Source organism: Pipistrellus hanaki (genome assembly GCF_964339955.1).
Source record: "Pipistrellus hanaki genome assembly, chromosome: 7".
In the NCBI taxonomy this organism is placed as follows: domain Eukaryota; kingdom Metazoa; phylum Chordata; class Mammalia; order Chiroptera; family Vespertilionidae; genus Pipistrellus; species Pipistrellus hanaki.
In genome coordinates, this window is record NC_140509.1 from 69,417,817 (window position 1) to 69,445,799 (window position 27,983).

Here is a 27,983-nt window from a genome sequence, read left to right on the forward strand (position 1 = left end):
CCGCTATTGCACCCGGCGATCTGCCGGCAGCTTCCTGCGGGGCAGCGGCTGGGCTCCCACCTCCACCACGCGGGGGGCGTCCAGGGGGGCCGCTCAGGACCCAGGACCCGACCCACTGTTACCGTTACCAGCTCTATCGACTGTGGAGAGTTCAAAGCCAACACAAAGATTCCAAGATTTCTGGTGAGAGAACTTTCAGTTTCTGTTCCCAACAGATTGTTGTCAACACATGTAGCCGCCGCAGATGCCAATGTATTTAGGGACACTTTGTATGAAACCAACCCTGTGCCTTCCTCGTTTTATGATTTTGCAAGTCAAATTGAAATAAGTGGGGGGGAAAAAAGTTAAAAAATAGAGGAACTTCGAGCAATGAAACCAAAAGACAGGGTAGAACTTTCATAGGAAATCGTTCTGTTTGTTTATGTTTTTATATGTTTATATTCCTCTAAATGTAACAAAGGTGCCCAGCTGAAAAGAATCCTTTAACAGAAGGAGACTTATTTTATGTGGGCGAATGCAGCATGTAATAATAATAAAAGAAAATATATCTTTTATGTTAAGACCATGTTGCAACCTATGCATATGTGATATACAAATTAATCAAAGGGAAAATAAAAAGGACAAATAAATCACAAGTCATATTTTTTAATTAAACTTTATAAGTCTGGGGATCATTTTTTATTCACATGCAGTTGTAAGAGTTAATACAAAGCCCTGACCAGTGTGACTTAATTGATTGAGCAGCTGGTTGAGTGTTGTCTCATACACCAAAAAGTGACAGGTTAGATCGCAAGAACATGCCAGGAGGGGTCATGTGATGGATGTTTCTTTCTCCCTCTTCCTCTCCCCCTTCAAAAATCAATCAAAGCATTTTTATTTTAAAAAGGAATTAATATACAGAAGCCATGTATACTCTTACTCAGTTTCCCCCAATGGAAACATGATGCAACACTATAGTACAAAATCATAGCCAGGATATATTGATGGAATCAGCGTGGCTCAGTGGTTGAGCCTCAACCTATGAACCAGGAGGTCTTTGTTCAATTCCTGGTCAGGGCACAGCCCTGGTTGTAGCCTTGGTCCCCATTAAGCGGCGAACAGGAGGCAGCTGATAGATGATTCTCTCTCATCACTGATGTTTTCTCTCCCCCTTCCTCTCTGAAATCAATCTATCTATCTATCTATCTATCTATCTATCTATCATCTATCTATACAGAACATTCTCCATCCTTCATGTTGCCCTTTATAGAACATCCAGTTCCCTCTCACACTCACACCTTCCTTAATCTCTGGCAACCACTAATCTGTTCTCAATTTCTATAGTTTTCTCATTTCAAGGATGTTGGAGACACACAGTATGTTGTTAACTTTGGGGACTGGCCTTTTTTCATTCAGCACACTGCTCTTAAGATTCATTTGCATTGTTGCATGTATCTATCGTTCATTTCTTTTATATATATATATTTTATTGATTTTATACAGAAAGGAAGGGAGAGAGATAGAAAGCTAGAAACATCGATGAGAGAGAGTCATCGATCAGCTGCCTCTTGCACACCCCCCACTGGGGATATGCCCGCAACCAAGGTACATGCCCTTGACCGGAATCGAACCCAGGTCCCTTCAGTCCCCAAGCCGACGCTCTATCCATTGAGCCAAACCGGTCTTGGCTATCGTTCATTTCTTTATATTGCTGAGGAATATTCCATGGTACTGGTCTACAGCTTTCTTTATCATTTATTGAAGGACACCTGGATTATTTCCAGTTTATGTTTAGTACAAATAAAGCTACTATGAACATTAATGTTCAGATTTTTGTGTGAACATGTCTTCATCATTTGGGATAACTGCCTGGGAAAGATGCAACTGTTGGATAGTATGGTAGTTGCATGATTAGTTTTCCCCTCAAATACACATTATTTTACATAGGATATTAAATATCATACATTAATGCAATATTCTATTTACTTATTTATTAAATTGTGAGGATTTAAATATGTTAAATATACCTTCTCAAATCTAGATGGTAAAAGAGGTGAATAATGAATACTGACATTATTTTCAAACTAATTTTCATTAAGTACAATTACTAGTAAGTGAAAGTAAAGAAACACATATCTGTTTATATACAATTTTATAAAAAAGGAATGACCCAAAGATTAGTATTATGATAGTTATCTTTCCTTTGGTATCAATATCATATATGTCCTCTATTTATGAAAAACTCACAGGAGTGTAAGACTCAGATATAGCATATTCAGACAGAAAGAAAAACACATCTAAAGTATTAACAAAGGGAACTAAATAAAGCCTGTTTATTCAGCCTTTATTGAGAACAACTTGCAAATCTTAAGTATTTATACTAGTTTTCTCAGAAAATCCACAGTCTATTCTATTCTCAGCATGTTTATAGTTGAGAGTTATAGGTGACAATCAGCACAACTTCTGAGGTTAGAGCAATTTTGTCATCATTACTAAAACAAATAATTCAAAGTCTGTTTCTTGTTGACAAAAAGCATGACAAATACAAAAAGTAGTACATTATTATTTCATTTTTAAGTTTTTGTCATTTAAGACTAATTTGAATACCAAATCAGTTGTCACATTATTATATACTAGAGGCCCAGTGCAGAAATTCATGCACAGGTAGGGTCCCGAGGCCTGGCCAGTGATCAGGGCCTATCAGGATCTCTGCCCCCCACCTCCCCACCACCCCACCTCTTCCTTCCCTCACTCCCTCAGTACTGCTGCTGCCACACACCATGTTCCATGCCACCCTCTGGTGGTCAATGCACATCACAGCGAGCAATCCACCTCCTGGTCTACCGGTCAAACTCCTGAGGGGACACTTTGCATATTAGCCTTTTATATATTTAGATTTTGAAAATGTCCACCATGAAATCAATTGTTGTATGAATTCTTATAGAGTTGTTTTCCTTTAAAAAAAATTAAAACCAGTGTACATAACTATTTGAACATAATATTGATATCTTTTCTTCATATAGTTTCAGCACTTCGGCCTATATTCATGTCCTGTATTGTTTTCTGCTTTATCACTATTACTGGCTCCTTTTACCTCTTATTTACTCAGCTGATGGAGATCAGTCACTCAGGGTTGGTGAGTCCGTTCCCAAGAGCCAGGTCCTGTCTCTAGATGTGGAACACGAATGGTGGGAGGACAGGGCTATGCATTAGGAAGTGGCACTATCATCTCATAGTAATAAAGCAGCAGCATTGGACTCTATACATGCCCGTGCATCTTCTGAAAGAAAAGAAGAATATCTTAAGGAAAAGCGGCAATATTGGGGGGAGGGGAGAGGGAAATGCATAGGAAAGGAAGACCTGCCCACGACTTCCTCATTTTTGTTGCTGGGGAATTTGTGCTAACCCAGCTCTCAAGACCTTGGTGAGTTAATTTAGAAGAGTGAGCACTCCCACATATATACTGTGCATTCATGGATCATTGATCTTCCATAGAAACAAATTCCATTGAGCAGCACTATGGTGTGACTCTGATTCTGGGTGTTCAAACCACACAAATGCAAGATGTCGGCTTTTCTCCTCTGTCTTTGCATGTGGTCACTTTGGTTAATGGCTCAGCCTATCAGAAGTACAGCTCATAAAGAAATTCTTCCTGTACTGGGGCCTCTCAACGCTCCACCAAGACTGTCCTGTCCTCTCCTCTTCAAGCGCAGGGAACAAGATGTAGGAGGCACTGGGATTCTGCCCTACCTCCCTGTTTACTGTTCCACCCAGGATGGGGAGGGGCCATGAGTAGCTTTTTCAAAAACTGCCACGCTTGTTTTCCAGGTGGCTGGCTGTGCCATTCCGCATTTGCAACAATAATGAATGAGTAATAGAGTTTCTCGGTAAGTTATGTGCATGTGTGTGTTGTGTGTGGATCTGTTGATGTATGAATTAAGGAGTTAAAATTATTGATCAGAGAGAAATATCTGTGGTACAGTTGGAGAGAAAACATTCAAAATTAGCTGGTAGAAATGGACTTCTTTTTAATAATTTCGGAATAAACCATTCAGGACAGATTGGCACAGAAGGCTTTGTAGAAAGAGAGAGAACAATCAGAAAACAGAGACAATGGATTGGTTAAAGTCTTTTAACAAATTAGTAGCCAAGAACAGGTGGGCACAGGAGCAGAGAATTAAAGCCCTGGGTCAGAGCTGCCCTGGGCACTGCCCTCTTCTAATAGAACCACCATCTTCTGGGCATGAGGCAGTAATAACAGCAAAAATTATTCAGCACATGCTACCACCTTTGGCAGATGAGGGAAACTGTGGCACTGAGAGGTCACATTACTTACTCATAGTCAGCCAGCTGGGAAGTGATTCAAACCTAGGCATTCTGTCTTCGGGGTCCATGCCATTAACCATCACTCAATACCATCCTGACTCTTTAAAAAAAAAAAAAAAAAGAAAGAAAGAAAAAAAAAATGTATATATATATATAGTATTAATTTCAGAGAGGAAGGGACAGGGAGAGAGAGATAGAAACATCAATGATGAGAGAGAATCATTGATCGCTGCTTCCTGCACACCCCATACTGGGGATCGAGCCTCCAACCTGGGCATGTGCCCTTGACTGGAATCAAGCCAGGAACCTTTCAATCCGCAGGCCAATGCTCTATCTACTGAGCCAAACCAGCTAAGGTCGATCCTGATTCTTATAACTAAAGTGAGAAAAATTCCTGCATGTGAGTTATCAGTAATTAGATTCAGGGCCATACGGGAATTTAGTTATGTCCACATGGAGGAGGAAAATTCTAGAGTGGATTAGCATTACAATAAAAGAATAATGGGCCCTGACCTGTTTGGCACAGTGGATAGAGCTTGCAGACTCAAGGGTCCCGGGTTCGTTTCCAGTCAAGGGCATGTCCCTTGGTTTCAGGCACATCCCCAGTGGGGGGTGGGAGGGAGTGCAGGAGGCAGCTGATTGATGTTTCTCTCTCATCGATGTTTCTGACTCTCTCTCCCTCTCCCTTCCTCACTGTGAAAAGTCAATAAAATATATTAAATTAAAAAAAAAAAAACACACACACACACAATAATGGGCTAAAGATGAAGAATATAAAGTGAATGTAAAGAGTCAACCGAGGTCTTAGGGCTAGAAAATGGCTAGCTTCCGTGTGGAGTTCCTTCTCGGCGGGAGGCGAGGTCCGAACCAGTGGGCAGCCGGGGACAGAAGACCAAGGACAGAGGCCAGCACAGCCCGCAGGTCGGCGTGAAGGGGCAGAGGAAGGGAGAGGAGGAGAGAGAGAGAAACATCAGGATGAGAGAGAATCACTGACTAGCTGCAGCCTGCAGTCCAGGTATGTGCCCTGCTTGGGAATTGAACGGTGACCTCCTACTTCATAAGGCGCCAGTCAACCGCTGAGCCATGCTGGTAGGGCCAATCGATGTTTCTATCTCTATCTCTCTCCTTTGCTCCCTCTCTAAAATCAATTTTTAAAAAGCAACATTTAAAAAATAAATAAAAATGAACAGTAAGATTGTAGAAGACTGCTGGGCACTGGCTTCTGTGATGGAACAGACCCTGGGCTGCAAGCATCTTCCAGCTAAACACGTGGGCTGCTGGCCTGCACCTAGGGGCTGATCGCCCAGATTGGGGTCTGTCCCTCTAACCCCACCCCAACCACCAGGTCAGGATAGTGTCCCTGAGGTGGTGGCACTGTCAGCAGCTGAGGCAGGATGTTCAGGCACCGGGAGGAAGTGGTGATGGACTGGGCTTTGCTGCACCTCAAGAGGCAAGGCCTGAGGAACTGTTTTGTTTACAGGAAATAAAGTGGGGGTGGGTGTGTGTTGAGTGGGGGATTTTGTCATCTTAAAAAAAAAAAAAAGGAAAAAGAAAGAGAAAGAAAGAAAGAAAAAAAGAGAGAGAGGGAGGGAGGGAGGGAGGGAGGGAGGGAGGGAGAAAGAAAGAGAGAGAGAGAGAGAGAGAGAGAGAGAGAGAGAGAGAGAGAGAGAGAGAAAGAAAGAAAGAAAGAAAGAAAGAAAGAAAGAAAGAAAGAAAGAAAGAAAGAAAGAAAGAAAGAGAAAATGGCTAGCTTCTTTGGCTCTGTTACTTCCCCTGGCCATTTGGACATTGCTCAGTAGCAATCATGTAATCCCACCTGGCCTGTGTTACTCAGCCTCTAGGACAACTTGTAAGAAAAGCCCAGCCATGGGAGTTGCCAGCCTAGGATAAAACAAATGCTCCCTCTCCTGGTGCCTAAGGGAGCAGAACCCTCTGGCCAGCTGCTGCCCACCCAGGAAGTAAACCAAAACAGGAAGTCCGGGGTGAATGGACGAGCCACAGGCGTTGGAAAGAAGACAGCAGGTAGGATCCAGGGATGTCAGGCCTCACCTAGACAGACCTGTAAGTAGTTACCTACCTTAGGCATTAAAGCATGCTTTTTTACATCCTTGCCCATTGAAAATGAATAAGGTGAACAATTGGTGAATCACTCTGATGCTCCGATGAATGAAAACAGGTCTATCCGGCAGACCTAACACACTCAACGTAACCACACGTGATATTCTGTTCATAAACATTCCTAACTGCATAGGTTATAATGGGAAGTCATGTCCTAAGGCCCATGTGATAGATTAATCTTGACATTGAGCAAGCCCTTTCCATTGTTTTTGTGGTTCTATCTAGGAAAATAAGCTTAGAATGCCAGAATGATTCTTCTGTAGACCTTCAGAGATAAACATCTGGTACCGGGGCCAGACCACCCCATGCCTTTTTGTTATCATTGACCTGCATGCCTCTATACAGTTACATGTATGTTAAGTGTTAACTATCCAGCACCCATCAATGTAAAAGAAGTATGCATCTCTCCATTTTTTATTTTCCATTCAATCCTAGAGATTTCCCTGTTTTGCGGTCTCCCACCTCCTTATCTACCACCAATGGATTCAATAACCTTCCTTCTATATAGTTTTTTTACTTTAATATATAAACTAAACCACAAAACTGTTACTCCTTGGAGCATCTCAGTCCTTGGAGATGTTTGATTGCAGGTCTGGCCCTCAGTTTTGACTCAAACTCTGAACTTTTCTTTATGTTTGAACGTCCTCATATTGTTTGATAAGACAATAAATGTCCCACGGCTTGACCCTTTTCTACTTTCAAACTACCTTTTCATTTTTCTCCTTTGTGGTACCTGAGATTCCAGCTTCATTGTTTTATCCTGTCAAATGCTTGTTTTTATAACTGCCAACACACGTGAACATGGGGCTTTGATCCGTTCCTTTGGATTTATTCCTGTTGTCCTGAAAATAAGGCAGTCATCCTTATTGTGCCAAAATCTTTGAATCCAGCTGTCATAATCCACGTGGGCTGCTGTAAAGGAATACTAAAAACTGGGCATCTTATAAACAATGGACATTTATTTCTCACAGTTCTGGAGACTGGGAAGTCCAAGATCAAGGTTCAGATTCAGTTATCTGTTGAGGACCCGATTCCTCGTTCACATTGTGTTCTCACACAGAAGAAGGGGCAAAGGAGTTCCATACAGACTCTTTTTTTTTTTTTTTTTAATAAGGGCAGGAATCTTATTATTTTCTTTTTTCACCTAAAATATATTTTTGTATTGATTTCAGAGAGGAAGGATGATGGGGAGAGAAATAGAAATATTCATGATGAGAGAAAATCATTGGTTAGCTGTCTCCTGCATGCTCCGTACTGGGGATCAAGACTGCAACCCAGGCATGTGCCCTGCCTGACCAGATATTGAACCATGACGTCCTGGTTCATTGGTTAATGCTCAACCACTGAGCTGCCCCTGCCGGAAGGAAGTCCCATTCTTGAGGGCTCCTCCCTCATGACATAAACATTTGCAAAGGTCCCACTTCCAGATACATCACACGAAGAATTAGGTTTGGACATGTGAGTTTGGGGGATTGTGGGGCACACAAACATTCAGTCTGTAGCACCGACCAAAACAATTTTTAGAAGTTCCTTTTGGTGAATGCAGTGAACTTTGGGCATAGTTGAATGGAAACTAAAGTTAATGATTTGCAAGCGAAGTCATCAAGAGAATTGGTTACTGTTTTCCTTTTGAAGAACCGGGAGCATGCTACCAGTTGAAAGGGACTTTTGCAGCTCCTCAGCTTCTGAGAGCTGAAAGCAGAGGTAGTTTGAACCACATGAAATTACAGAGGCCATAGGTCAAAAACAATTGGCTACTGGCAACTTCCTGTATCACAACCCTTTCCATTCAGTAGGGCATGACATTTCATAACTCTCAGATTTCCTCTTGGTTTGAGTTGCATTAGCTGTCTGAGAAGTTGAACGCCCATCCAAGTCTCACTTGTATGAGACCTGACACCAAAAGATAAAGTTCAGGCTGGTTCTGCTCAAGCAGACATTTCCTTCCAAAAAGGCAGATTCAAACAATCTTTTGAAGACATATGAAAGCCTCCACAGGGGACAGGGACAAAAACATCATTTCTTACCACTATGCCCTTTTTGAAGATATATTATCATCCTCTTTCTTCCTGCCTTTTCTTTTTCTTTTCTTTTTTTTTCTTTTCTTTTCTTTCATTTCCTTTCCTTTCCTTTCCTTTCCTGTCCTTTCCTTTCCTTTCTTTTCCTTTTCTTTTTCCTTTCCTTTCCTTTCCTTTCCTTTCCTTTCCTTTCCTTTCCTTTCCTTTCCTTTCCTTTTCTTTTCTTTTCTTTCTTTCCCTTCCTTCCTTCCTTTCCCTTTTTTCTTTCTTTTCTTTTCTTTCTTCCTTTTTTAAAAAAATACAATCATCATGAGAGTAGTTTGAAAAGAAGAACCTATTTTTCTTGATTCTTATTCTGATGTGTCATCCTTGCTGCCACGAGGTAATGCTGTTAATGATTGTACATGCTATTTCCAACTCTTTACTTCTCAGCTCACTTAATGTCATTCCATTCCTGGGAGAGAGGCCAGAGGAGGACGTCCTTCAGGCTGAGGCAGGGCTCAAAGCGGCTCCTCACTATCCTGAGTTCCTTGGTGTTTTTGTTGTATCTCCACCTCATGGCTGATGGGCACCTGCCATGTCCTGCTTGGCAAGATCCGGGAGTTGATCTCAGGTACTCAGCCCCCATTTCATCCCCCGAACCCCAAATAGACTGGGTTTGTTTATTTCAGTAAGAGTTGTTCTGTGGGCCTAACAACTAAAGCACACAAAACAGTCGGGATCATTACATGACTAAATTATCACCTGTTTGAGTTAATAATTGTCATCCCATCCTAATCTTAGAGAGAACCTTCTTGTATCTCTGACTCTCAGACTAACCTTGCGAAAGAGATAGAGCAGGTATGTTGTATTATTCCTTTTCACATCAGAGTTACTTTAGTTACTGTTTTCTCTCTGTTAAAGGGTGTGGTTGTAACTACATTTGAATTTTGTTTTTTTATTGAAATTTGCTATCAAATTTTAACAATAGTAGATGTTGTACAATCTTTGTAGTGCTTTTTTATTGTATTCCTTTAATGGCAACATTTTCCCCTCAAAAGTGGTTGGGTATTGTAGAGGGCCAAATAGGAAGACACCTGGACATTCTATATAGATTGTTGCTGACTGGGCCCGGGATATTGGCAGAATCATGTCAGTTGCACTCCCAGCCCTGGGAGTGCGGAGATGTTCTTAGTTCCTGGCTTATGTTTGTCCAGGAGGAAGGAGTGGTGGAACCTGGGCTCTCCCAGGCTCCTTGTTTTCCTGTGAAACCCCTTATTGGATTGGAGTATAAATTGATGAGCTGCGTAGCTTAGTAGGTCGTCAGTCTGTCTCTCCAGCAGAGGAGGTCTGCGGCCCTCCCAGCTCCCAGCTTAAAATCTATCTGTGTCTTCTCTCTTTATTTCTAATATTTCTCAATCCCTGGGCACCTCCACTTAGAACCAGTTCGTTCATCTCTCTTTCTGTGCGGGACACAGAAAAGGGAGATCCCTGCAGCTTTAGGCCCTTGCATTCTGGCACCCAAGTGGGGCGTGGGCAAAAAGAGGCAACAAGAAGTAAGGCAAGGGATCGCTCCCTAGAATTGGGCACCACAGATTTAAGGAACTGTAAGGTAGAGGGAGTGTATTGTTGTGAAATTGAATTAGCTGGGAGTAAAACATGGGTAATCCTTCAAAATGCTTTAAACTATGCTCATGGCTCAAAGAGATTCTGTTAAGCGGAGTCAGATTCTTGATTTCTTTCTTAAGGTTTGTTGATGAAACCTGTGAAAAGGTAAGAAAGCAGTTGTGTGACCAATACTCAGCAGAAAGTCCAGAGAAAATTCCTATTCCTACATTATTTTTTGATTCAGCACAGGAGAGTGTAAGAATGTTTAAGTGGGGTGCAGCCACAACCTTACAGCCTGGAGTGGAAGGGTGCAAATCTTTAAGAATACCATCTGCACCTCCTCCGCCTCCACGTGTAAACTACTTGTAACCAAGTAAAAAAGATTAAAGGAATTTCTTAGCAACTGCCAATAATACTTTATCTTAAAATCTTTTTCTTTTCTTAAATATAAAATAAAAATTAAAAAAATTGAAAAGTAATAAAATAAAAAACAATAGATAAACGACACCATCCCCCCCACCCCCCCAAAAAAAAGCCACTTTAAGAAGCCTCATATTCACCATCTTTTTTTCCAGCTAATGACTTAAAGCTTTTACGAATTCATAAATGCATCAGGGATTTCTGTGCACATGTAAAAGGGGAAAGCCAGTTTAAAACGAGTGTGCATAGTTTTGCACTGGGCTTAACTCTTTACTGGGTACAGAATAAAAACCTAAGAGGCTGTTTTTAGCCTTATAGGTGGTGGAGATGAATACAGGCTAGTTTCCGAAGGCATTTAAAACAGCTCTTGAAATTTCTGCCAAGAGGCAAGTGAAGTTTACATGTGAATGGCTGAGAGTTTATCTCTTGACTTCTCCAGCAGGAAAATTGTGACCGTTTTGAAATTTAGAGGATGGGCTAGGCCTATCGCTGGAAACTTAACAGAACACGGAAGTTACTAAATCAAATGATAAAAACTCAAATCTAAATGTATTGAATTGTTATAATACTAAAATGTTGATCTGAGTATGCCTTGAATGAAGTCTAGAGAATTGAAGTTAGCCTATTAATTAAATATGCCTTATATTTGAAATGTATCTTTAAAAAATGTAAAAGTATTATTGATTTGAGAAATGCTAAGTATTTGATTTGATACCTGAAAATTTTAAAGTTCTGAAAGTTTAAAGTGTCTTTTTTTTGGCCATGATGACTGAAACAAATCAGTTTCACTAAAAGAGATGTTGACAGGAACAGAAAGGTTGGTCAAGAACCTTAATTGCTCTACTACTCTCCCAGTAAGCTAAGGAAGGTGGTAATTTGCATTGAATGGCTATAAACTTCCTCCAAACTCCTGTGGCTGTTACACCCAGACTTCGTGATCCCCAAGGACCACCAGGGAGCTGAGTCCGATGTAATAAACAGAAGAGCCTTTTCCATGCTAGCATGGGCTCTGTCCCACTCACACCGGCAGCATGGCAGAAGAGAGAGCGAATTTCGCCCAGTCCAGGGGTTTTACTCCGGTCGGTGGTGATGTCACTGCCTCGGCTAACCCTGATTGGTTGGGTAAAGGCTAGGATTCAATTACAGAATGGAGGATAACTCCGCCCTGCCCTCTCAGTGGCAAAAAACTTTTTTTTGGAAGTTGGCTCTTAATTATATAAATAAATAAAAAAAAGTAAAGTTTAAATTTACCTCATAAAAAATCTAGAGGACAGCCGAAACCGGTTTGGCTCAGTGGATAGAGCACCAAACTGCGGATGGAAAGGTCCCGAGTTCTATTCCGGTCAAGGCCAATTACCAGGCACATCCCCAGTGGGGGGGGGGTGCAAGAGGCAGCTGGTCGATGTTTCTCTCTCATCGACTTTTCTAACTCTCTATCCCTCTCAATTCCTCTCTGTCTAAAATCAAAAACATATATAAAAAAAATCTAGAGAACAGAATTGAAGCTCTTAATTGATTATGTATTTTCTTAGAAATGTAAAATGTTACTAATCTAGGACATGCAAAATATATTTGACTTGCCAGTTTTAAAAGTTAAAAATGCAAATTAAAAATGGGGGAGAGTAGAGGGCACCCTTGGAAATACTTGGACATTCTTTAGATTGTTGTTGACTGAGCCTGGGATATTGACAGAATCATGTCAATTACCTTCTTGTCCTGGGAGAGCAGAGATGTTCTTAGTTCCTGGCTTGTGTTTGTCAGGCAGGAAGGAGTGAGTGGGACCTGGCCCCTCCCAGGCTCCTTGTTTTTCCTGTGAAAACCCCCACTTTGTGTATTGAAGAATAAATAGTGTGCTGTGTGACTCAGGGGTTGTCAGTCTCTCCAGCAGAGGAGGTCTGCGACCCACCTGGGGCCCAGCTTAAACCTACTTCTGCATCGACTCTCTTCATTTCTTTATTTCTCAAGCCCTGGCTGCCTCTACAAAGAACCAATTTCATCTCTCTTTCCGTGCTGGCCACGGAGAAGGGAGATCCCCGGCCGTGTCAGGCCCCCGCAGGGTATACTATTTATAAGATTATAAAATAGGAACTCATGGACCGCCCTTTGTAAATGCTGCATGAATATTACTTGTACTTTCAGAAACCTCTAGATCTTGGCCATGATCACTTCCTCCTTTCAAGCCTCGGTTTGTGCCCTGGTTATCCTGCATGTCAGTGCCCTGGATACATTTATAGCCGCCGTCTATGAACATGCTGTCCTACGGCCAAAGGCCACAGAAACACCTGTTTCCCGGGACGATGCCTTGCTCCATATGAACAAGAACATAGATATTCTGGAGAGAGCGATACAGCAGGCAGCTGCGCAGGTATTCTTTTCTTTCTGCTAATCTTAACTCATGGTGGGGACATGAAATCCAGTGGAAGGTTGCAGGGTTGCATTGTCTGTGTTACACATGGAGAAAAATATTTTGGTTGGACTTGTTTTGAATAGGGTGCTCAAATTATCGTGACTCCAGAAGATGCACTTTATGGATGGAAATTTACCAGGGAAACCATTTTCCCTTATCTGGAGGATATCCAAGACCCTCGGGTGGCCTGGATTCCATGTCAAGACCCCCACAGGTATTGTCCCTATCCTAGTTGTTTGTGCAATAGTACAGCAGTTCTCTAAAATGTGCATGTTCGCCAAATCAAAATGATAAATCTTGAATTATCATGTACCTGGTGGCAGGTTAGTGTTACATTTATCTTGGCATTTGTTGGATTTTTAAAAAGTTGCACTTAGATACCATTGAATAAGCATTTATTACTTCATACAAATGTCAGAATAACCAGGAGTGCCATGTTCACTTCATGGTTTCTTTATTTACTTTAGGAAAATATGCAAACAGGACATTTCTAAGTAGGACTGGTGATGAAGGGGAGGAGGATCTCATGGACACAAGTAGTAAATTAATTTCTGAAGTGGACAGCGGATTGTGTTTGGAAAATATTTCCACGTCCCTGTTTAAAGGTGCCATGTTGCAATTTTATTGGAATCTGCTTCTCAGGCAGAAAGACCTCACTGTGTTGTCTCTAGTGAATCATAAGACTTATGATATGAAACTGCATGTTCCTAGGCCCATAAAGGCAATTTTCCTGAGAAAAAGTAATCTAGGAATGTTCTAATGCAACATATTTAATAGCCATGGATGTGTGTTTAATATATGAATCCTACTTCCTAATAGGACTCAGAGGTTATTGAGGTACAGATAGTACACTTCAAACCTTTCAGTGAAAGGTCTCTCATTCTGTCACACTTATTCTTACTGCTCAGATCCTCTCACTCTGTTCCCCTCTCATGCTCTCTCATTCTTTTACCTCAAATAAAGTTTATTTAACATTCCTCTGCCATATTTTTGCTGGGGAATTATAGCTACCACATTTCTTTAGGCACTCCTGGTTATTCTGACATTTGTATAAAAGCTATCGGGAAAGGATTTTTCTTTGCTCTAGAGCAGTGGTCGGCAAACTCTTTAGTCAACAGAGTCAAATATCAACAGGACAATGGTTGAAATTTCTTTGGAGAGCCAAATTTTTTAAACGTAAACTTCTTCTAGTGCCACTTCTTCAAAATAGACTCAAGAGGCCAAAGAGCTGCATGTGGCTCGAGAGCCGCGATTTGCCGACCACTGCTCTAGAGAGATTAACAGCACAAAAAAAGAGAATATTGGGTTACATGACCTTAGACAATTCCGTCTTCCCATCCCTCTTGCCCTGAGATGATTTCTCTATGGTGTTTGTAAGAAATTTTATTTCATATAAAAAAGAGGCCAATAGCCAGACAGTCTTTCTGCATAGAAATTTTGGGAATTGGGATGGCCCATTTGTTTTTAATCTCACAGTAGGATTGAGTTCTGGATTTCCTGTTAAAAATAACATATGATGCAAATGTATAGATGAGTCAAAGGTCATTGTAACTATGGGAACTAGTAAAGGTTGGGGGACAGGTTCTTCCATATGGTTAGCAAGTGCCCCTTTCGTAGCCCTACAGGAGAAGAAAAACATTTTGACAGAAAATATAGTCAAATTTAAATAATTCATCTTTTCATTCAGTCAACCATTTTTTAAAAATAGTTTTTATTGATTTCAGAGAGGAAGGGAGAGGGGAAGAGAGATGGAAACATCAATGATGAGAGAGAGCCATTGATCAATCGTTGCCTTCTGCCCATCTCCCACCAGGGATTGAGCCCGCAACCTGGGCACATGCCCTTAACCAGAATCAAATCCAGAAATTTAACCCAGAAATCGAACCCAGGGCCCTTTGGGTCGGTCGGCCTGCACTCTATTTACTGCACCAAACCGGCTAAGGGCAGATTTCCTTCCTCCTTCTTACGGCCATGTACTATTCCATTGTGTAAATGTACCCTAGCTTTTTTATCCACTCATCCACTGATGGGATCTTGGCAGTTGTAAACAATGCTGCTATAAACAGAGGAGTGCATATATTCTTTAGAATTGGGATTTGGGGATTTTTAGGATATATTATTAGAAGTGAGATCACTGGGTCAAAAGGCAGTTTTATTTTTAATTTTTTGAGGAAACTCCATACTGTTGCCCACAGTGACTATCCCAGTCTGAATTCCCACCAGCAGTGTACAAGGGTTCCCCTTTCTCCGTATGCTCACCAGCACTTATTGTTTATTGACTTATTGATGGTAGCCATTCTGGCAAGTGTGAGGTGAATCTCATTGTGGTTTTAATTTGCATCTCTCTGGTGATTAGTCATGCTGAGCATTTTTTAATGAATCTATTGACCATCTATCTGTCCTATTGTTATTGTTTATATATGAATTAACTAAATACCTTTTAAAGTTGAAATGCCTTTTTTTGTTGAGATTCTAGAGGCCCAGAGCAAGAAATTTGTGCAAAAGTAGGCCTTCCTTCCCCTGACTGCTGGCACCTGCTTCCCTCTGGCCATTGGCAGGCACCTGGGACCCAGGTTTTCCTCTCAGCCTTGGCTTTGTCTGGAAGGACATCTGGTCTAATTAGCATATTATGCTTTTATTATTATAGATAATTGGCATATAACATTTTGCAAATATAAGGTGTATAATGTGTTAAATTGATACATTTATATATTGCAATATGATTACTATCATAGCTCCAGTTAATCTCTCTCATTTCTTTTTGTAGTGAGGACAATTAAGATCTAGTCTCTAAGCAACTTTGAAGTCTACAATACAGTATTTCTTATTATAATATTTATGCTGTACATTAGACCTTCAAGACTTATTTACCTACTAGTTGCAAGTTCATACCCTTAAACCACATATTCTCAATTCCCCTACCTTCTGGCCCCTGGTAACCACTATTGTACTCTGTTTCTGTGAGTTCAGTCTTTTTAGATTCCACAAATAAGTGATATCCTCAGTATTTGTCTTTCTCTGTCTGACTTATTGAAATGTCTTCATTATAATTTAATTTAGATTTGATGACACACCAGTACAAGCAAGACTCAGCTGCCTGGCCAGGGACAACTCTATCTATGTCTTGGCAAATATTGGGGACAAAAAGCCATGTAATTCTCATAAATCCACATGTCCTCCTAATGGCTATTACCAATACAATACCAATGTGGTATATGATGCAAAGGGACAATTCGTGGCACGCTACCACAAGGTAAGAGAGGGGGGGTATGTAAGATGATGGCTGTTATGAGTGATGGATGCTGTGTTGAGTATTTTGAGCTTTATTCCCTATACATGATGTTATTAGAGATTTGTTATTAAGACGAACACTAAAGAAAATCACATTTTAGAAAAAACTAACCTGGGGGGAAAATGTAGGTAAAGAGCTATTAGAAAGATGTTGCAATAGTCCATGGTTGAGATAAATCATTCTGTATATAAGACCATAATTTTAATATTAATTCAAAGGATGCCAAGGTGACTGTAGTCTGGATACCATTTAATATTGAAATGATATAAAGATGTTTCCAAATTGTATGAATGAGTTTTATAGAAGTGAATTTCCCTGTTTTCTATCAAATTATAGTCTTTCCCTTTATTTTTCATACCAGTTCATTGAATTACCCTTTTATGAATTTAAGGTTAAATCAGAAAATTTTTTACTTTAAACTCTGAATTAAAAGAGCAAGATAAACTTTAGCCATAATTTTATACCAAATTGGGCAGGGAATGAGCCAGCCTTTTAAGTGAATATGTGATGTGCATGTCAGTGTGTATGTCCTCTTCCACACCCACCCACACTTTCTAAGCATCTTAAATTGTATCTTTTAACAATTTCTCCACTCAGAATTTTCTGAATGGAGAAATAATGTGCTGGAAGTCCCAGTTGAAATGTAAATATTAGTCAAGAGGAGTGATATTAACCCAATTGTTTTTCTTTTTTTTCATTTATTTTTATTTTTTTTAATTTAAAAAATATAAATTTTATTGATTTTTTACAGAGAGGAAGGGAGAGAGATAGAGTAGAGAGTTAGAAACATCGATGAGAGTCATCGATCAGCCTCCTCCTGCACGCCCCTCACTGGGGATGTGCCCACAACCAAGGTACATGCCCCCAACCGGAATCGAACCCGGGACCCTTCAGTCCGCAGGCCGACACTCTATCCACTGAGCCAAACCGGTTTCGGCATAACCCAATTGTTTTTCAATGCTTTTGATCACATACTGCTACAGAAAAAAATTTTGTATATTTATTTTTGTATTTCTAAATAAAACACAGTCCTAGTGGTTTGGCTCAGTGTATACAGCATTGGCCCGAAGACCAGCGGGTCCCAGGCTTGATTCTGGTCAAGGGCATGTACCTCAGTTGCAGAATCCTCCCTGGCCCAGACCCTGGTGGGGGCTCATGCAGGAGGCAACCAATTGATGTGTTTCTCTCACATCAATATTTCTCTCTGTCTTTCCCACTCTCTTCCATAATCGCTAAAAATCAATGCAAAAATATCCTTGGGTGAGGATTAAAAAACCAAAGAAATAAAACAATCACATAATTTTCAGACAGCTTCCTTACAGTTTCCTTCATGATTTTGCAGATTTTGACAACTTCTTTTCATTTGTAATTTCAGCAATTTTAAAAACTGTGAAATTATTTTGCATGGGACACTGTAAAAGGGAGGTAGCATTCCTTATCCACTTAACATGTTTATTGTGCATCGATTGTGTTTCTAAGGGTCAAGGATTCGATAGCAGCATTCTTATTTGAATCCCTGACACCTAGAAACATTAAAGAAGCTTCTTCAGCTTTTAAGAAAATCCTAACCTAGAATTTATGAGAAGTTATTTGTCTTCTAATTTGGGCAGACTGGGTGGGGGAGGCGGGGAGAGAGATATTGTATTCCTTTTCCTTGGACTTTTACTTTCAATAAGCAGTCTCAGTCACTGCCTATAGTGTCTCTGTTGTTGACCATAACCAAATCTATTACCGTAGCAGTACTAACTTTGCAGGTGTGTTTGTTTTTTGTTTTTGTTTTTTCTACAAGTCATCTCTTCAGTAAAGAAACTTTTTCTGGTTTTGTCTTATGCATTTGTTACAGTACAACCTCTACTCTGAACCTCAGTTTGATGCCCCTGAAAAGCCAGAGCTGGTGACTTTTAACACCGACTTTGGGAGGTTTGGCATTTTCACGTGCTTCGATATACTCTTCCATGATCCTGCTGTGACTCTGGTGAAAGACTTGCAGGTGGACACCATTCTGTTTCCCACAGCATGGATGAATGTTTTGCCCCTACTGACAGCTATTGAATTCCACTCAGCTTGGGCTATGGGCATGAGAGTCAATCTTCTTGCGGCAAATATACATCATGTGCAACAAAATATGACAGGTAATTTATGACCAGATGAGGTTTGCAGATAGTCCTTCTAAATGCAGAGGAGCTAATGCCTTAGATGTGAGCTGTCATATTTTTTTGCTTCTTTATAGGGACTAACCACTATCTTTTTCAATTATTCCCACACACACTCAACGCCTAGTGACTGATTTTTTTAAAATATATTTTTTGGGAGAGATCATCCAAAGGACTTGTATGTATGCATATAAATCTAACCAATGGACACAGACACCAGGGGGGTGACGGCATGAGTAGGGGAATTGGGAGATAATGGAGGGGGGGATAAGGACACATATGTAATACCTTAATTAATAAAGAAAAATATTTTTTAAATTTATGTCATAGAGGAAGGGAGAGAGAGATATAGAAACATCAATGATGAGAGAGAATCATTAATTGGCTGCCTCCTGAATATCCCCAACACCCCTGACTGGGGATCAAGCCTACAACCCAGGCATGTGCCCTTGACTAGACTCAAACCTGGGACCCTTCAGTCCACAGGTTGATGCTCTATCCACTGAGCCAAATAAGCTAGGGCCCTACTTACTGATTTGGGCAGCTATGGTTGCAGTAAGACCTTTCTGTGTATTATTTCCTTTATCTTCACAACAACTCGGAGAGATGAGTACTAACATCCATTTTTACAGATTAGAAACCTGAGGCACACATCATGCAAGTCACTTGCCAAAGGCTACCAGCTAGTAAGTGGCAAAGCACGGAAGTAAACATGCTTTGCTCAAACATTGGCAACGAACAGAAGGAGTGTATTAATTGACGTTTGGAATAATTTACCTTCCAAGTAAAAAAATAGCTTAAAACAACAAACATTTATTATCTCACTTTTTCCATCTGTCACTACTTGGGACTAGGTTGGTGTGTGATCCTGGCTCAGACTGTCTCCTCGGGTTCCATCAAGCCCTTAGCTGGGCGAGTTGTCATAAGGAGCACTGACTGGGGCTGGCAGGCCTGTTACCCAGAGGCTGCCTCGCATGGCAGTCAGGACCCCTTAATTCCTCAGGGGCTGTGGGCAGGAGGCCTTCATTTCGTGCCACTTGGGCCTCTCTATCGGCTGTGTGATGTATCCTTATGACATGGCAGCTGATAGATGATAAATAGATAGAATGAGAGAGACACAGAGAGCGAGAGCTGCACTGCTTGTTTTAATTAATCACACACCATCACTTCTACTGTGTTCCATTCGTTAGAAGGGAGTTGCAAAGTCCAGCCTTCACTCAAAGGGAAAGGAATTAGACCTACCCATTGGAAAGAAGAGTGTTGAAAAACTTGGGAGCGATATGGAAACACCAGCCTGGTGGAGAGCAGGAGATAATTTCATATTACTGCTCCATACCTTTCATGTACTCCCAAATACAAAGATTTGTTATATTTGTTTCAATTTTCCATAATGCTCACAAACATTTCTGTTATAAAGTTTATTTGATACCAGACATCGAACGTCTATGATGCTCCTTCATGAGAGAGCAGGAGAAGCGCTTGGGTGTTCCCTGTATCTAGAAGCCTGTGTGCTGTCTCGTTGGGACCACCGTGGTGACGTGACCGGGTGCTCAGTTCTGATGGGAAAACTGGCAGTGTTGGTTTTGTGTTAAGAAGACTCCTTTTCCATTCTTAGGCAGTGGCATTTATGCACCAGATTCGCCCAAAGTATTCCATTACGATATGAAAACAAGCGAGGGAAAGCTCCTTCTTTCGGAATTGTATTCACATCCTCGAAACTCTCCTGCCTACCCTGCAGCCGTGGACTGGAGTGCCTATGCCACAAACATCAAACCATTCCCAGTCCAGAAAAATACTTTCAGTGGGTTTATGTCCAGAGATGAGTTCAACTTCACAGAACTTTTTGAAAATGCAGGCAATCTTTCAGTCTGTCACAAAGATCTCTGCTGTCATTTAAGCTACAGAATGCTAAGAAAAGAAGGGAATGAAGTATACGTTCTGGGAGCTTTCACAGGACTTCACGGCCGAAGGAGAAGAGAATACTGGCAGGTAATCCCAGCTCGGGAAAGGGAGTGCTTAGGTATCAGTAAGTTGTAGGTTGAACTTTCCATGTTTGCCCCAGGGAGTCACGTGCTTTTTCTCTGCATGACTCCACGTATTGAAACAGCATCACATACACACTTACACACATGCACACACACACATGCACACACACACACAGAGTAATAATGATATTTGCAATAGGCGTTAACTGTAATTGGATTGCTTTGAGCATATTTAAGAGAATATCTATTAACCTGACCATGATGATTTTCTATTTAACTAATGAACTAGTTTACATATTATAGTGAACTCCAATAGACTTTCTTATGTAATTTTGCCAATGTATCTGAATATAAGCAGTTTTGTTTTTACTTTTAAAGTCAACACTGAGTAGGATACCACTTTGATCTTAGTCTCTCTTGTCATCACGTGTTTTGTTCATTTTATTTCCTTCCAATGACAAATATTTAAAATTCAAACTTTCGTATAGTGTTTGTTGCCTATGCATTTGTATCTTCTTCTTATACTCTGTGCCCCTCTGCCCTTTCTTATACAAAGGATATGAGAGAAAAGGGATGGTCAGAATTTTAACCATAATATTAGCTTCAGTACTACTGTTGCAGAGAGATCTCTACTCTCTTGGGCCCACTAATAACTTGATGCGCCAAACTAATGGTTTAGGTCTAATTCTAAGCTGACTTCTTTCTTTCAACCCATTTGTTACCCAGGAGGTGGGCTTGGTTCTCAAATCATTGGTCATTTCCAATGAAGCTGTTAATGATAAGGAACATGATCCAAATCCCTTCATCAAATGAGGAAATAGTTACTTTGCTATAGTTACACACTGAGTCAACCATTCTAGTACAAGTAACTTAGATGTAAGGGATTGCATTTTATCTACATCTATTCTACATAGGTATGCACCATGCTGAAATGCAAAACGACTAATGTGACAACTTGTGGACAACCGGTAGAAACAGCTTTGACAAGATTTGACGTATTCTCCCTAAGTGGTACATTCAGAACAAAGTATGTTTTTCCTGAAGTGCTACTTACTAAAGTGAAGCTGTCACCTGGAAAATTTGAGGTAGGAGGACTTTAAGAGTATTTTTATTTTATCTGTTCTCTGAAGCCAAGCAAAATAGGTTATGGCAACTGTATCACTTAAATTGTACTGTGCAGCCAACTTCCTCATTCCTTAATGGCTTTAGACAAAACCATTTTTTTTTTTTTTTAAGCTGGTACTTTGTGGTTGACACTGTGAACCGAGTGTAGCTAGGCTGTTCCTGTTTGGAATAGGCTTAACTGATCTTGGCTGGGCTCATTCATGCATCTGCCACGAGCTGGTGATTGGGCTGGTTTGTGATGGCCTTGTCTTAGATAGCTGGAATGATTGGGGCCCACACTCTCTCTGTGCTCCCTCCTCTTTCAGCAAGCTTGGACTTGAAGGAGTCCAAGAGCATCAAGAGGGAAAGCCACAATGGGCAAGTTTTTCCTCAAGTCTCTGCTTACACCATGTTTGTGAATGTCTCATTAGCCAACGCAAGTCACATGCCCAAAGTAGTTTCAAAGGTTAGAGAAATAAATGTTACAGATCTCTCAATAAGTAGAGCTGTCAAATCACATTGCAGAAGGGCATGAATAAAGGAGGAGGAAATATTCGGGCCACTTTTTACATTTACAGCAAGTAATTCTAAAGTGATGACACTTTGTTGGAATAACATGATAAGATACCTAGAACCTTTGAACTCAAGCCCCATTTATTGAAAAGTATTTGTTTACAGACTTTCAGTGTCCTTTTGTCGCATGTGGGAACAAATGGAAAATCAGATATTTATTTTACAAATTATAGTGGCTATAACCAAGTTAATTTATAAATTAAGGTGGTCTCAAATTAGAATTAAGACTGTAGGTTTTTATCTGCTAGGCCACACACACTCAACCAGTTTGAACCTTAATGTCTTCTCTGAGTTGTGGCATACAGAGGCAGGATTATTGTATCTAGGGTATAGTCATTGCATTTTTTATAAGCAAAACAGGATCTACATTAATTTGTCTAAAGCATTAAGCAAGAAAGTCTTTAAAATTGCAGCTTGCTGATGGTCAATGCCTGCCTGTATTATCAGATTGGGATATATCATATTTATAAAAATATTTAATTCTGTGAAACCAACAGTTTAACACATAGTGCAGCCTTAAAGTTGAGAAACCCAGAAAACGGGAATCCTTGGCTGCTGTACAACCTGGTTAGGTAGAATCTTATGAGCAAATTGAAGCTGGAGTGAAAGCTTAAATGCCAGATACAGAAAATCATAGTCAGATATGAAGTGAGGGCTTTGGAACTATAATTTAGTAGTTCAAAGGTGGTCAGGCTGGCACAAATAAGTATCGATGAATTGAAAATATGTGAGGCCACTTCCAAGTAAGTGAGAGAAAGGACAGCAGGGTTCATACAGATCAAGGGTCAGGTAGTATTGGTACCCTGTATTCTCATAATCTCCGCCATGTAAACTGAACATGGGTAGTACTTTGATATTACCCCCCTCATATACTCATGGAAATATATCTGTCTCATTAAGGAATTATCCTAGAGTGAGACTGAGCACTTATGTAATAAAATCATCTCATTTATGGAGAAAGACAAAAAACTTATGGAGTTTCCAGACCAGATTAAAAGTCCAGAGCTAGAGCCCTGGCCAGTGGTCCAATCGGTTGGAGCATCGTCTGGTACACCGAAAGGTGGTGGGTGGATTTGATACCCAGGTTGTGAGTTCGATCCCCAGCAGAGCATGTGTGGGAGGCAACCAATCTATGTTTCTCTCTCACATTCCTCCCTTCCTCCCTCCCTCCCTCCCTATCTCTAAAAATCATTTTTAAAAGAAGTCCTGAGCCAGAAATGCCATTTTACTCTCACTCTGAACCACATTGGTATTTGAAGAAGTTAGATGATGGTAGTTGATGAGGAGTTGGAGAGCATGAAGAAACTAGGACATAGCTATTTCCTTTGTTTGTTTTACCTTTTTTTTTTTTTTAATCCCAAATTGTTTTAGGTAGCTGGGAACAACAATTAGAGAATGATACAAAAGAGCAAATAATTAAGTGCTTAACAGTATAGTATTTGTAGGTTTCAACTCAACAGTTCTTAGAACTTGTCATGCCGTCTCCCATGCCTGGGCCCTGGCCCTGGCCCTTCATTCTTGCATAGAAGGAAGGAAGGGAGGGAGGGAGGGAGGGAGGGAGGGAGGGAGGGAGGGAGGAAGGGAGGGAGGGAGGGAGGGAAGGAGGGAGTGAGGGAGGGAGGGAGGGAAAAAGAAAAGGAAGGAGGGAGGGAGGAAGGGAGGGGGGGGAAGGTTGCACCCATCCTTTAAGTTGGGTACTTTATGGTACTTTATGGTACATTTATCATTTGGATCATGTCTCATATTCTCCAGCTTATTTGTTGAATGAAGAAATAAGGTATTGGTTACATAAAAAAGATATATTGCACTTGCCAGCTGGTAGGCGGGGTCTTGGTGTAACAATGCTTGGAAGGAGCTCTATGGCCAGAGTACTGTCTTCATTTCTCAAGTATAGATTCCCTGTGGCATTACTTTCCTTGAAGTTCATCATATTCTAACGAGCAGACACTAGCCAAACTCACAAGATGACAACAGAGGGGACCCATTTATTACTTTAAAAAATAGATTCATTTACCTGGAGAAAAATAACTTTTGCTTCAAGACTATCCATTGGCAAGTCATCTCAAACACTGAAGCTATGGATCTGAAGTTTTTTGTATGTGTGTATTATTTTTTGTTGTTGTTGTTATTATTTTTGTTTTTGTGAGCACGGGATTAAAACAAAAGGAATTGGGTATTCATGGAACATATTATCATAAAGTTATCAAAGCCTAAGATAATGTGCTTCTCCTCTCTAAGGCTGGTTATCTGAGACCACATTGAATCTGGGTGCTTACTTTCTTCAAAAAGGGCCTAATAAACCCGAACCAACTCTTGATTTTTTAAAAAATTATTTTCCTACAGATCTTTCAAGTCATGGCCCTTCTGTAAACATTGTTTTTAGAGTGATCAGAAGTTGGATTTCAGAAAGGGGGGTGGGGGGGGGGGGAGAGAGAGAGAGAGAGAGAGAGAGAGAGAGAGAGAGAGAGAGAGAAAGAGAGAAACATCAGTGATGAGAGAGAATCATTGATCGGCTGCCTCCTGCACACCCCACACTGGAGATTGAGCCCACAACTCAGGCATATGCCCTGGCTGGGAATCAAACTGTGACCTCCTGCTTCATAGGTTGATGCTCAACCACTAAGCCATGCTGGCCAGGCAGAAGACACGTTTTTTTATATGACTCACACCTGCCATGTCTGCTGGAGTACTACCGTTGCCTTGAATGCTGCACTCTCTTCAGAAAATATTTACACATTACCTTATAGGATCACTTCTGCAGGGGTTTCAACACATTTGCTATGTGTCTCTCCCCACCCTAGTTTTATGCTAAAAACAGGAAGTGTCACTGACCACAACCACAACCACAAACGTGGGAAGTGTCTTGCTGTAATATTTTAGGCAACTTTGGTTTGTTATCAGAAATTTGATCTCTGAAACTGACTAGTTACTAGTATATAACCTTATACAAGTCAGTTAAATTTAACCTCTGAATTTCCTATCCATTAAAGGCATAGAATATCGTTCTCACTGATTTGCTGAAGTTCAAATGTGATAATTCATGTGAAATCATTTAGTGAACAGTGAAGCATTATACAAATATCAGGATGTATTTTTAAGTCCTTAGTACTAAAGGTTCATCTGGTTAACCAAGTTCATTAACCACTGGGAAGAAAAGCTTGCCAGAAATAGGCCACAGGGTTGGAAGAACAGATCAATGTGCCAATAGGCTGGAGGTCAGGACCCTTTTTCAGATGCAGTAAATCAGAATCTCGTGAAGGTGGGACCTGTACTTTTTCAGATTCCTACAGGTGATTTTGATGGGAAAGACTAACAGTTTAAGGGAATAATCAAATATATTTAGTATACAGTGTTTATGTGGCTAGTGAATTGTGTAGCATATTTTAGGGAAAAAATGTCTAATAAGAAACCAGTAGAAAAGCTAGAACTACTTAATCAAAATAGGACTATTTAAAAAAAATAATTCTGCTTATAATGTATATTTTAATGAAGCTGACTATCCTTTCCCCACTGTTTCTTTAGGTACTAAAAGACGGGCGTTTGGTAAACAAGAATGGATTATCTGAGCCTATTCTAACAGTGTCACTCTTTGGGAGATGGTACACTAAGGACTCACCGTCCAGCTCCGGAGGGATCAGAAATTTGGAAACAACTAACCTGCTAATAGCCACTTTTTTAATGATCATAGTTTTACAAATATTATGATGGTATAGGACATCACTTTATCACATTTATTTTTGCAGCATATATTTTGCTAAATGTGTTTATTGGCTTTCCAAGTTTACTAAGAAATTTTGAAGGGAGATCTCAGTAGTATAGACCAGTGGTCGACAAACTCATTAGCTAACAGAACCAAATATCAACAGTATAATGATTGAAATTTCTTTTGAGAGCCAAATTTTTTCAACTTAAACAACTTCTAGCACCACTTCTTCAAAATAGACTCACCCAGGCCGTGGTATTTTGTGGAAGAGCTGCACTCAAGGGGCCAAAGAGCTGTATGTGGGTCGTAAGCCTCAGTCTGCCGACCACGGGTATAGACGAATGATTTCCAAATACATACACTTCTCATCTTGAATTATTTTTAAGTATTATGGTAATTTTGCCCCCTGGTACTTAGGTCAGATAAATGAGGATCAGATCTTAGTTGTAACCTTATTTGCTATGATCTTGTGTGTGCTGGTGTGCTTGAGGGGCAGGCAGAGTGAGCTTCAGGGTCATTGTAAGCATAGTCTGGCCTTTGAAAACTGAGAATCTTGTGACTGAATTCCACTTAATCTTAAAGATAATTTGAATTCACCTACTTTTCTGTGCTGACGATTAGGGGGAAATTTGCTTCCCAATCAGATGGTAATGTTGAAATTTATCTTCACAATGAAGTTGTTTTGAGATGTTCTAGAAGCAATGAGAGCTAGTCCAGGTTCATATCAAAGGTGACCTGACTCAGGGCATTCATAGCCTTGAACTATCTCACCTGAAGGTTGTGGTATAATTCAACAGGCCCCAAATCCCATAACTGTGAATAGTAACACTGTTTTCAACATTGGGTAGTCTGCTTAAAAATATTATATATATATTGCAACTCCAAATACAGTGTATTTGGATCATTTAATGCAAGTATTCTTAAAATTAAGGAAATACATTTTCAGAATTTTTTAGATTTTATATCTCCAAAATTATTTTAAGTCTAATACTTTCACATTAAAATATCACATTAAATTGAGGCATTGATATTTTATTTTTATATATTCTATATATACTCCTTATATGTTAAACTTGAATCTTCTATTAAAAATGTAGTATGGGGCCCCTTCTGAGGACTTGGTTCATCAGCCCCAGCTGGAGAGGGCACTCTCCCCAGGGGGCTGAACCTTTTCTCCCCAGTGTCCTCTGGAAAGCTAGCTCCTAACTCCCTCCTCTTCCTTTTGTTTACAAATAACAGGAATGGTAGCTGTTTTCTGATGTTGCTGTGTTATCCCAGTGTTCCTTTTTGTTTGTTTGTCCTTAATTCATCAAATACCTGTGTAACCAAAACCCAATATTAAATTCTCTTAAAATAACCAGTGTGGATTCTATTTTTCTGGTTGCACATTGCCTGATACAATGGATAAAACAATATTTATCTGTCCTTTCTTTTATTGATGAATATGGTGAACATGGTCCAGCCTGCTGCACTGAAATCATCTTGAGTGAACCTAATGATGTAATTAATAAACAAAAGGTGGAAGCATTGTTAAATAGTGATGGTCCCAGGCATGCAGTCATGACCTCTCACCCAGTCATCAGTAAAAAAGCAGCAGTCCCATTGTCTGGCTTTCTCTGACCTGCCACGTTCTTCACTCCATGAGGACAGCTGAAATCATGATCTTTGGAAGCATCTCTTTGAGAACATTGGCTTTGTGGCCATTTATAGCCTCCATCTAAAGTACATGTGTCAAACACAAGGCCCGCGGGCCAAATCCAGCCCGCCAGGCCTTGCAATGTGGCCCGCACCGCGCTGTCATCACTGCACTCCGCTGTCAGTTTATGACATTGTCAGTTTATGACTGTTCAGTAAACCATTCGGCCCGCGATTTAGGCTGGATTTTAGATTTTGGCCCCTTCTCTGATTGAGTTCGACACCCCTAATTCTAAAGGGTTTATGTTAGAAGTAATAGGGGCTGTATCATAGTGAGTCTTATAAGCATTGCAAGAACTTGGCTTTTTTAAAAAATATATATTTTATTGATTTTTAACAGAGAGGAAGAGAGAGGGATAGAGAGTTAGAAACATCGATGAGAGAGAATCATCGATCAGCTGCCTCTTGCACACCCCCTATTGGAGATATGCCTGCAACCAAGGTACATGCCCTTGACCGGAATTGAACCTGGGACCTTTCAGTCCACAGGCGATGCTCTATCCACTGAGCCAAACCGGTTTCGGCAAGAACTTGGCTTTTTATTCTAAGTGAAATAGGATGCCATTGAAAAGTTTTGAACAGTGACACAATTAATTTTACATTTTAATAGGATCACTCTGACT

General features: G+C 40.4%; 1 protein-coding gene across 1 annotated transcript; it reads left to right on the forward strand.

Annotated features, from left to right (window-relative positions):
• On the forward strand, positions 1 to 27,022 carry VNN2 (vanin 2). Its single transcript, XM_084889584.1, is given in 10 exon segments — positions 1 to 183; positions 8,874 to 9,054; positions 12,588 to 12,813; positions 12,939 to 13,069; positions 15,916 to 16,108; positions 17,991 to 18,279; positions 19,916 to 20,289; positions 21,200 to 21,370; positions 25,485 to 25,646; positions 25,649 to 27,022. Coding segments are annotated over 8 exon segments (1,554 nt in total). The 5' UTR covers positions 1 to 183; positions 8,874 to 9,054; positions 12,588 to 12,606; the 3' UTR covers positions 25,676 to 27,022.
• The last annotated feature ends 961 nt before the right edge of the window (positions 27,023 to 27,983 follow it).